At 38.6% G+C, this 12,283-nt stretch overlaps 1 protein-coding gene across 1 annotated transcript in view; it reads left to right on the forward strand.

Annotated features, from left to right (window-relative positions):
- The window catches only part of cskl (c-src tyrosine kinase-like), a 47,879-nt gene that overhangs the window by 16,870 nt on the left and 18,726 nt on the right, over positions 1-12,283 (forward strand). The window contains exon 2 of the mRNA XM_084928640.1: positions 11,792-11,875. Coding sequence (XP_084784766.1) covers positions 11,861-11,875 — 15 coding nt within the window. The 5' untranslated portion in view covers positions 11,792-11,860. The remainder of the gene's footprint in view (positions 1-11,791; positions 11,876-12,283) is intronic.

The following is a 12,283-nucleotide window of genomic DNA, read 5'->3' on the forward strand; positions in this document are numbered from 1 at the left end:
TTAAACTGGATAAATGTTTCTGAGACCACAAAATCGCCTCAGCCTACATCACTGCAACCGTCCGTCTGTCTCTGTTGCTGCTAAATCAGAAAGTCAAAATAGGAACAAGAATTTCTGTGGGACAGTTACAGCAGCACCTCGGCTAAAAAAAAGAAAAGGTGGTGGCGATGGCTAGAAATCTTTCATGTGGCAGATGGCAGAGGGAGCCACACAGTCATAATGACTGAGTAAGCCACAGTTTCTCTGAACTTCCTTCCCTCTCTCCTGCCGCTCTGTTCTTCTTGAGATTTCAGGGTTCGGAGAGAACATGGCTTTCTCTTCTGACTTCAACCTGGTATAATCCGAGAACTGTCTTTCAAGACCAAAAAAAGGAATAAGTGGACATAAAAACCTACATGTATCGATCCAAATGTATACACCACGGAGCCCTGCTTCAAAAGCTGTCACAGATTTATTACTCTCTGTGAAGATTAAAAAATAAAGTTAGTTTTTGGAGCATGTGTAGTTCCAGGGACTTCTTCATTGTTAGCCAGCTGCACTGAAAGGTTAGCCATAGTGCTGAGGGTGTTTAAGTCAAGTGATCGACAACTTAAGTTGACGCTGCCCACTCTGTCCGATTTTGGTTTTGTTGTTTGTTTGATTTTTTTTCTCCCCCCTCTCGTTTTGACTGGTGTGCAGACTGGATGGTGCAATCAGCTGGCAGAACGCGTGTCCAGAAAATGTGACCAGCGCTGTTTTATGCAATATTAAGGTGTGATTACGCCACAACCTCAAATAAGTTTCTTACCAAAGCATAACCAAGATTCCTAACATCCACCAGCATCACAGCAATAAAAAAATGACTTTAGTCTTCTTCAATTGCATTTAATTTTGATTTAAACAATCTAGATGGTGTGAATTAGGATTAATACATGTAGTGTAAAGGAAAAAATCAGGCAGATGTTTTTAAAGCTTATATCATGGAATCAGTTTATTTTCTGTAGCTCTTTTCCTCATTAACTTAAAAGCTTTAATAGCTCTGTAGAGCGTTGAGAAGGAAGACGAAGCAATTCTAAGCTGTGTTTACACTTTGCAACAAGCTACGCAACTGTTAAAACATACACCTGAGGTGTGTGTGTTTGGATGAAAAAACGTTTACAAGAAAGTCATTTCCTCCTTTGGGTTTTATGCAAACTTAAACATATGTTGTATATTTCAATGAATTCATGCCTTCAACTTTTCCTCTGTTTTGCCTTGTGGACCACTGCTGCTGCTTTCTGGTGTTGGCATGTGTCAACTAGGAGCAGGTTACACCTTGGAGAGATCGCCTGTCGCTTTTTAATTTTAGATTTTAACCAGTTTAACATGTAGTTTCATATAATGGTCATGAGTGACATGACACTTCCTGTGAAGAATTATCCAAATTAACTGTCCCTAATAGGTTCCCAGATGTGTTTTAACGTGCTTGATGAGTTGGAGAATTGTTTTGTAAGAAACCGTTTGGCTGCTGCAGCCTATAAGTCGATCAGATCAAAGTACTTTATCATCAGTGTATATTGATATGGTATATTTTCAAATGTTTTTGTTTTTCTCTGTGAAAAATGCCATGTGCTTGTCTTTGAGAGCTAACATGTTGAATGACCCACTAGCCACTACTTTTAGTCCACCTGAAAATCAGCTGAATTCACCCTCAGTTAAGCTTTTCGGTCTTTTTGAACACTGTGGTTTGGTTTTAGAATTGTGGAGAAATGATGTTGTATGGTGATTTTTTGCCTCGCCCTTGCTCTGAACAGTCAGTCAGAGTCATGTGATCAGTGAAGCATGTGGAGCCTCGGTAGTGGCTGCTTGCTGTGCTGGACGACAGCTCATCCAGATGAAGGGCATGTGGACACTGAAGCCTATTAAATGTCTGGGGAAGCTGCTTGCATCTCTAGGCACATCATCTCTCTGCATTTCCACTAATTGGTGCCTACTTCCTGCTTCCTTGTGGGGGGTCTTGAATACACACACATCAGTGTAGTTGCAGATGCAGATACGAAGACAAATGCACACCACAAAGCCTGCCTGCTGCTCTTTCTTCTTATGTCCATTTTAATCCCTCACCCTGTTTCTTTCAGTACAGCTTTGCACTAGTGTGCTGTTGATTTTGAAAATCAAAAGCTTATTAAAAAACCCTGTACTTGTTTTTTTTTTTTTTTTCTTTTCAGACACTTGTCCTCTGATAGGATGACTCTGTTGCCAAATATTTCTGTTTAACTGTCATCCCGTTGGACTTGCTGTATGCTGTGATCTAATAACGACATTGTTTGGTTAGTTACTGCCCCTTCTTTTTATTCTTGTTTTTCTTTCTAAAACTTAAGCTTTTAACATTTTCTGTGGGGTTGTATTTTTGAAACTCAATTCGAGTGCAAAGCTCACAGTTTGAACAGCCAGGCGGTCAGGAAGTGATGGATTAACTGTTCACTCTGCAAAAGCTGTCTTTTTTTAGTTTAAGCTTATACTGTATATTTGCATACCCAGTAGGTCACATTTCCATATTTCCCTGCCTTTTTTTTTTTTTTTTACACAATACAAATACAATATAAACTTTGTATTGAGTCTGAGTTGAGGTTCGATAGTCACAGCTGCACTACACTTACTGCCATAATTGTAACAACTCCATGTGCTAGAGATAAGACATTACTGTTGATGCGTCATTGTTAAAAATATACAGTCGGTTTATTTACTCTAGACAAAATGAGGTTAGTAAATATTGTTTATACATATATAAACTCATTTGTTCAACAGCATATATTATTAAAAACACTACAATTTGGTTTAAGCCCAGGCACCACCAAACTGCTCTGTTGGGCTGTTAAGTCCAGGGCCTTAGCCCTTTTTGTTCCTCGGGTGCTGCATCATGGCTGCCTGTGCTCTGCTCTCTGCTTCTTCCTTCTCTTCTTCTTTCCTGCTCACAACACTTTATCTGCTGTCAGTTAAATGCAGAATTTAATAGTTTGGTTGTTTTCTTTCTTTCTTTCTTTCTTTGTTAATTCTTGTATCTGTCAGTAGTTTATCATCAACTCACTTTTAATTTTACATTAAAACATGTAGTCTAATTTAGTTCGGCATTATATGTTTTTGGTTGTAAAGGAAAGCGTAACAGGGTTTTTGGGTAGTGTGTAACGGCCTGCCTTTGATTGTCTTCTTAATTTGTTGATCATACACATCTGTGCACAACTAGAAATAATTTTGAACCTGCAACCCAAGTCGGCTTATAACGCTGTGGCTTTTCTTCAAAACAGCCAGAGAACCCAAAATAGTCTGACGCATGAGCAGGCCATAACTCTGTTCCACGCCACAAACCACCAGACTGCTAATTTTGTAGTTCAACCCTGTTTGTTGGTTTAGCAGTAGCTTACTAGTTATTAATGTTATTATAAGTTGGCTGGTTACAGCAGGCCAAAACGGCACTCATGGCACTGGGACATGTCCAAATGCTCCAGGTGGGCAAATGCCACCGTGTCCTGACTTTGACAAGAATGAACAATGCCTAATGTATGTTCACATTTGCAGTGTTTATTTACTACTACTGCTTCAGTGAATAATTCAAATTCACACAGTATTAGCTGCTGCAGTTACACGTTGGAGTTTGCATGTAGATTTGTTCAGTCTTTTTTTACGGAAACCAAAAGACCCACAACATTTTTTTTTCTGCACCAGTTCTTCCTTGTCTGCACCTCTAACTCGTTTCTGTTCTGTTCTTAATTGCCCCCATAGATGAGTTTTATTAGTTAATGTCACTAGATGCTTGGTAGGTCCAAGCATGCCAGCTGCATCAGTGTGTGGGTGAACATAAACATAGATCAAAAGCACACACTCACTGACAGCAACTAGTTTTTTGGGTAGTTCTATAAGCTTTTAATTTTTTGAAGTTCGAAACAAACTGACAGTGTCTGCAGTTAATTTACCCAACATATATTCATGTGAGTAAGATGGGGTCTTTCAAGAAGTCATAAATGATGAATAATTCATTTGATTAATTGCCCCCTTTTAGTAAGACTACTAAGTAAAAAGCTGCTTTTGCAAAATATAGATTTTGTTTGGAGTCCTGCCAAAAGACGCAGAGTTTGCGCAGCGTCGAAAACTAGCAGTTCCCAAGAACCAACACACAGCTGGAATATAAAACATGCAATGCACTGAAAACACTTTGTGTTGTGAATGGAGCTTTCTTGGCACCAGATTGCATAGCATTACCTGACTAACCAGTCTTGGAATTCTTTGGGAATGTTGTTTACAAGTTTTATGTATAATACTCTTCTTTGTTGAGTGTGATGGGAGCTGTGGCATAATGCTGTCTAAGTAAATAAAATTTCCCTCAGGATAGTTATTGGCTGTTTAACAGACAGAAATCTAGGTCAAGCTAAGTTGCCACCCCCAAGTCAAAAAAAAGAAGGAAAAAAAGACTTTAATAAGTTCCTGTAGAAGCATTACTGTTAGATTGTAATCTGTGGATGGCCTTGGGCCTGCTGTGGACTTGAGCTTGCATAACCCAAGGCTTTGTCACAGTAATTTTAGAAATCAACAACAGCAATCTCAGTTAAACACCAGCCTTCTCTGGTGATTTCTGTTTAAGCTCTTATTTATCCAGGAAAAGCTGACATGGCAGGCAAATGATAGGTGTCTAGTAAACCAGTGCTGCATTTCTTGGACTGAGTCAAATAAAGAGAGCTGGACTAGAACCATGAGCTTAATGGACAAGATTTTAGCTTGCGACCAAAGCAAAAATATGCTCTTGTAGCTTCCATGTTGGCACTGCCCAAAGAGGTTTTGGTCTTCCCCAAAAAGAAAATGACCAGGACTATATATATATTTTTGTTTATTAAATAATGAACAGTAACACAGACTGTGTATCTTAACTAAATGCCACCTAATTGTGCTTGCATACATACTTTTGCCTGGCCAGCTCATCCAAGAAACTCTATTGCATTCCCAGTACAGGATAGGCAATACACACAATCACTCCAATGTATCCTGGGTCTGCTATGGGATGTCCAGTAGGAAATGCCCAAAACACCCCACCTAGGAGGTGTTCAGGAGACATTGTTGTCAGATGCTCCAACATCGTCAGTTGGCTACTTTAGATGTTGTCTAATAGCAGTTCTACTCAGAGCCCCTTCTGAATGAGTGACCTGCTCACTATATTTCTAAAACCAAGCCAAGACACCTCTCAGAGGAATCTCATTTGTGCCCAGTTGTTTGTATCCACTCTTTAGCCAAAGATCATAGCTATACAGTTTATATACATTTGGACAGGAACAACTTTTTAATTTTCTAATTTTGATTCTGTACATTATCAAAATAAATTTTAAATAAAACCACTCAGATGTAGTTGAAGTGCAGACTTTTAGCTTTAGTTCAGTGAGCTGAACAAAAAGATTGCATAAAAATATGAGAAACAAAAGCATTTTTGAACACAATCCCATCAGGGGGCTGTAATTAGAATAATTGGACAAATAAAATAACTGAAAATAAAATGTTCATTTTTTAAATACTTGGTTAAAAACTCTTTGCTGGCAATGACAGCCTGAAGTCTTGAACTAATGGACATCACCAGATGCTGGGTTTCCTCCTTTTTAATGCTCTGTCAGGTCTTTACTGCAGCGGTTTGTTTGTGGTCTTTCTTTCTGATGTTTATTCTTAAACCAGTGAAATCATGCTCGGTTGGGTTAAAATCGGGTGACCTATTTTGCCATTCAAAAATATTCCATTTCTTTGCTTTAATAAACTCCCAGGTTGCTTTGGCTGTTGTTTTGGGTCATTGCCCATCTGTATTATAAAACGCCGCCCAATCAGTGTGACTGCACGTAGCTGATTTGATAAGACAATATGTCTCTGAACATGTCAGAATATCATCATTAAACACTAGTGTCTTCAGTGCCACTGGCCATGCACGCCCAAGCCATCACATTACCTCTGCTGTGCTTTACAGATGTGGTATGCTTTGGATCACAAGCTGTTCCACCAGTGCGTTTCATCTTTCTCAGGATGTGCCAACTGTAGAAGTTGCCACTCTTCATATTGTAGAAATTTCTCGGATGGGTATTTTTCCCTCTCTTCAAATATTTTTATTGTGAAGCACAAATAACAATCACAAATTGTCCCATAGACTGACGTTGCTTCCTTTTTACAGTTTTGGCATCAAGAAAAGGGGAAAAACAAAGCGAACAACAAAAAAACAAAAAAAACCCAAAAACAAACCCAAACAACAAAAACAGGAAAAAACAAAATGTACCAAAAAGGGCGGTCAAAAAACAACAACAAAACAAACAAACAAACAAACAAAAACCCTCCTCCCTACACCCTTCCCTTATCCCAGAGTGCTATCAGCTTATTTTAAGCAATGGTGAAGTCCACATAATAGCTCTCATTTGTTCATAGTTTCCAGGTGCTCAATGAGTGGCCTCCAAATCTGATCGAAGTCCTCCAGTTTGTCATTTATAATGTAGCGGATCCTTTCCAGATGAAGAGTATCTGTCAATACTGAAATCCAGACTTTCAAGGAGGGCACTTCTTTTCCCTTCCATAGGAGGAGAATCAGTCTCTTTGCACACATCAGGCATATGGAACAGAAGAGGGAAATCTGTGTGCTCTTAAGTTTTTTAGATTGTCCCGATAGTCCAATAAGAATCAAAATGGGGTCAGGGTCTAACTGCACATCAAAAAGTTTGGAAAAAAAAGAAAAAACTGAAGCCCAAAAACTTTGTAATTTGGTACACATCACAAAACTGTGAAGCAGATCAGCTTCTGCACATTGACATTTATCACAGATGGGTGGCGTTTCAGGAAATATCCGATGTAATCTTGTCTTCGAGTAGTGCAATCTGTGCAAAATTTTAAACAGAATTAATCTATGTCGGGCGTTGATAGAGCAGGAATTAACATAACGTAGCCCTTTAGTCCAGATATCATTATGAATTTCTGACCCTAATTCCTTTTCCCAAGCTGATTTTATTTTACCTGTATCCTACTGCCGGAGTGACTGTAATATCTCATATATAAAAGCAACCGCATGCTTTTCTGTTATACAATCCACCAGGCATTGGTCAAGCTTACCTGGAGTTGCAAACTCGAATTGTTGTAGTTGGGACCTTACATAGCTCCTTATTTGAAGGTATCTAAAAAAAATCACAGGCTAATAAATTGTACTTCTCAGCTGTTGAAATGAAGCAAAAGAGCCCTGAAAATACAGGTGTCCCACATTTCGCAACCCCATTTCCTTCCAGCGATCAAATGTCTGGATGGGTATTTTTCTGTGTTCAACTTCAAGCCTTTTATCTGCTTAACTGATCATTAATGACATAGCGTAGGAATTGCCCACACCTGCCCATGAAATAGCCTTTGAGTCAATTGTCCAAATACTTTTGGTTCCTTTAAAAAAAAAAAATGGTGGCACATGTTAAGGAGCTCAAACTCCTAAACCCTTCATCGGGTTTGAATGTGGATACCCTCAATTGAAAGCTGAGAGTCTACACATTATGTCCATGTCCATTAAATAACTCTAATTGAAATATCTTTCAGTAAATGGGTAAAAAAAAAAAAAAAAAGAAAATAAAACTTGTGTCAGTGGTTAAATCAGTTCAAGTACCCTGAGGTTTTGCTCTCTGCAATCACTAAATAGTGATTTTAATCTTTTATATCTGTTATGTGTTACATTTGTTTCAAAGGAAACATTTGTAAATTATGTTTTGACATTTTTGGTCTTTTTCTCTCTCTTTTTTCTTTTTAATAAAATGAAGCAATAGATTATTTTGCAGTAACTGTCCTGTCCGCTGACGTGGGGGTGTATGAATCATCTTTTGTTACCGCTATCTCAGTTGTCTTTTTTTCAGAGCTGATTTGAGAAGTATAGACACCATATAATAAAAACCCAGTCCTGTCATAGTTTTTGATAGTTCTTTGTATCTGTGTTCTGTGGTGCACTGAGCAACAGCTCTTCAGGAATCAGGTTGGGGGTGTATAGTACAGAAACAAGAGTTAACATCGCTGTATTCTCTGAGGTCATGGAAAATGCAGAAAGTTGTCTAAGAGCTTCGATGCACTGAAATATTAATGTGGTGAAACAAGATCATACAGGCATATTGTAGATGGGAGGCGAGCACTTAATTTCTTTAATCTACATCCACCAAAGTGCATTAGGTTGCAGGAGCTGATATGAATCACAAAGGTTTAAAAAGAACAGGATGGAACACACAATGCAGGTTAGAATACAAACGACACATAAAATAAAACCATAACATTATTACTGGCATCTGGCACAGCAGAGAGAAAAGCAGCGCTGCATCAAAGCCTACTGTTACATCACTTGGTGTGTTGCCATAACACTCAGCTCCTGTCACACAACGGAAGACAATTAGGAGGAGGGGCGTGGAGAAAGAAGTGATTTGCGTTCATGTGTGGTACATGTGGTACTTGGGAGGTTGTGAGCCTGATTTAAAAATGTACTCTTTGATGTGATATTTGAACAGCCATACACTTGAACCATTTCTCTTTACAAGATTTTGTTGTTTGTGCTTATTGCTCATCTGGCCAGGATCATGGTTCATATTTACATCAGGCTAAAGAAAAACTGAAGGTTCACATTCCTAGGCTAGTCTGGTATGGATAAACGTTTTAAGCAAAAATAAAAGCAAAGCAAAAAAAAAAAAGTAATATTCACCAGGAATTGTTTGACTCACTTAAACTTTAAATTTATAAATGTATTGTGTATACTGTCTTGCTAAATTAATTTAACACAAATTTCAAGTGTGTTCGGTTTTCTGTTTTGGATTGGCTTTCTCTGGTTCCACAGCACATGAACACATTAGCTTTTTATCCAGTCCACTCGATACAAGGGCACGCACCAGGTAGAATTTCTTGCACAAAGTAGTACTATGTTAATCAAAAATCCTGTTTCAGAGGAATCTAAGATGTTCCGTGTCTTGACGTCTGATAAATCGTCACACTGTGCCAGAAATTGTAGCTGCTTACTCAGGCACACTTACCTATGTTTTTGTTTTTGTCTTGTTTTTAAATCGGATGCCATTGTCAGATTGAGCACAGTCTTGGGCTTTTACACAGATACTCAGCAAGAATACTGTTCAGTATAATTGCACTCTCTGGACTGCTTTTCCCAGTATCAAACATGTATGTTGATGCAGGTATGTGTGTTAGAAATATATAGTCTGCTCTGTGGGACAAAGTGTTGGTGTTATTGCTCAAATGTTTTCTATAGAAAATTGAATTGACAAAGACAGAGGCCCTTATTGAGTACCACTTGATGAACTTATGGAGAGTGATGTGATCAGTGAAATGTTGAAGCTCTTGAATAGCTTGCAGCTATTCCTCAGCGCTGGAGCAAGATAAGAATAGCACTCACTTGTCTCCTTTCCATTGACTAGCAAGTGTGGCTGCTCTGTTCCAGCAGGGTTGCTTTAGATGTAAAGAATGGTAAAGGGAAAAGAAGTACCCTTTGGGTTCACAGGAGCAGCCTGGCCTTGGATATATTTGGCTCTGTCAGTTTGCATACTGCTCTGCAGTGGTCTGCAATTAGGCTGTTTCCTGTTTCAACACAGGATATGGTAGGGCTGTGAAGCTTTGCTATAGACGCTCTTAGGGAGAATGCCAGGCTCTTTGAAGGAGATGCATCATATTCATGGATCTAAAATTACACAGAGCTCTGTTATTTCATAAGTTGGGGGAATCGCCTGCTTATGCTCAGTGAAATATAATCCAAGTGAAAGCTGTAGGTTGTTTTTCATTAAGTCCATCTACAATACACAGAACAAGTCACAGTCCAATTTGAAGGGTTTTTTGTTGTTGTTTTTCCCCAGTACTGACCTCTTTCAAATTGATTTTATTTTAAAGTTAGGTTTAGACCATTAAAATTAGTCTAAAGATCAGCAGTGTAGACATGTTCACATTGGTATCCAAATACAGCCCTTTCCTGCCTCCATAAGAACCACTGGAAACTGTTCGTCAGCAACTTCCTCCTACTTGCGCTCCACCCTCCCTGTTTCAACTTGCTGTTTTCTGGACTGGACGGAAGTAAGATGCTTGAATGGAGCCTACCGTGAGAGACCTGCACCTAGTGTTACTTCTGCTTCATTATAACAACGCTGTGTTGTGTAACAGTTTGTGCAGTAGAAAATTTAAAAAGTAATCTTTTAAAATGCAGTGTGGCAGTTAGGGCTGGGCCATATCATACCTTTCACGGTAATACCGGTATAATGTTCGGCAACGATAAGAAAATGAAATATCGCGATAGGATATGGGTAAAACGCACATGCACAGTGCCTTTGTTTTCATATGCACATGGCGGAAAAAGCATGGCGGCGACGGAGAATGAGAAGGGCGAAAGCAGATCGTTGAATGAAACGGATGAATCAGAATTGGTTTGTAAAAATGCTGCGACTTCAGTGGTGTGGAACTGGTTTGGCCAGCACTGTTTTTGGTAGAGCATGCTAGCGGGCTGTCGTAATTACCGTGTTTTTTGGAAAATGCGGCACACTTAAAATCAATCCTTTGATTTTTCTGAAAATCGACAGTGCCCCTTATAATCCCGTGTGCCTTATGTATGAATTCTGGTTGTGTTTACTGACCTCGAAACGATTTTATGTGGTACACGGCGCTCGAAAATCTGTCAAATCTTCTAGTACGACTTTGCTAAGCTACGAACCCGCACCGCTTGATGGATTGTCGGAGCATTACGGCTATCATAGGCAGGCGCCTCGCAGAGTGATACATACTGTGCTTCAACATAATATTACCGTATTGTGCGTGTATAACCTCTTTTTAAGTTCTGTGGATATTATACATGGTTATGCTGAGGATATGTCGGCCAATTTCCACTGGAAATGCCTTTTGGTTAAACTGTCAGCAAGGAATTTGCATTTGCACTGTTATATTTTTATATAACTTTAATGCACATAAAAAAACAGCTGCTTGTTTAAGTGAAAATACATTGATGTTTTGTTTGTTTTGTTGTTGTTTTTTTTGCACTAATAAAGTTGTGGAGTTGTAAAGTATTTTGTCTAGTGTCAATTATATAGTCAGTTATATAATTATCGCAAATTTTCAAATGTATATCGTGATAAATACTTTTGGTCATATCGCCCTGCTCTAGTGGCAGTTAAGCACTTTTAATAAAATGCTTTCTTTTTTTCAGACACTAAGTAAACGTATGATTGCTACTGTGCAATGATTGCATTTGGTTATTGTCTTAAAGCGGCAGTGGGTTCTGGGTTTGAATCTACCAAAGCCTTTGTGTGTTGACTTTGCATGTCCTCTCCATGTTTACAAGAGTTCTCCCCAGATACTCTGACTTCCTCCAACAGTCCAAAGGCATCCATGGGTTAGGTAAATTGGCATTTCTAAGTTGGTCAGACGTGAGCATGAGTGGTTGTCTGTTCATATTAACCCTGCGAAGGATTGATGACCTGTCCAGTGTGTCCTGTTCTCTATAAGAGAATGGATAGATTGGCGTTTTACGTTATTTTAATCCTTTTTTTTAAAATTTAAATCACATTTGCCCTAATCTCTACTAACACTTTGTAGCAGACACCATCCACTAATCTGTCAGCCATGCTAGCTGTAGAGTGATCAGATCAGTGCTAGAGTTGTTGGAACCCAAACTGTTTCATTTGGGCTGATTAACCAGCCAGTGAGATATGCTTGTGACTTGCTTTTGTGGCTGTTTGTGTTCTTATTGTTATGACATACACTGTGATCATTCAGCAGTTTTTATATAATACATTAGTTGTCTTTCTAATGCCTTTACCTTTATGTCTTACAGCTCTCATGGTACTAGCTGAACAGTGACCGCTACCTGCCTGAGGACACCTGCTGCCAAATTCCCTTCATCATGTCTGGGATCCATGTAAGTGAAGAACATATTGCTTTTTTTCCACCTTTGCTTGCACACTTTTTGTGTCTACATGTAATAGAATTAAAAATCCTCTTCCTCTCTATATTTCAAAGAATCAGTTTGAAATGAAAACTCAAGATTCTCTCATTAGCATGTTTTAGTTGTTCTGGATGGTTACAAAGTCTGTAAAAGCTTTAGATCTAACTCTTTTCCCAGTTATGAATCTTTGTTTTGGGTATCTGCTGGTATCACCCCAATACCAGTTTTACATTAATACACTGTACACTCCTGAGGAAGAGACCTTTTTTTATTTTATGTATCGGGCAATATCAGGTTTCAATTAAAAACTGCTTTCCTAACTTTTAAAAATAAAATTTGTCAGATACATTTATCCAATTTAATGAATTGGTATTTTTCTTT

Source organism: Perissodus microlepis, chromosome 1, assembly GCF_051167445.1.
Source record: "Perissodus microlepis isolate ML-2025 ecotype Zambia chromosome 1, ASM5116744v1, whole genome shotgun sequence".
Lineage (NCBI taxonomy): Eukaryota > Metazoa > Chordata > Actinopteri > Cichliformes > Cichlidae > Perissodus > Perissodus microlepis.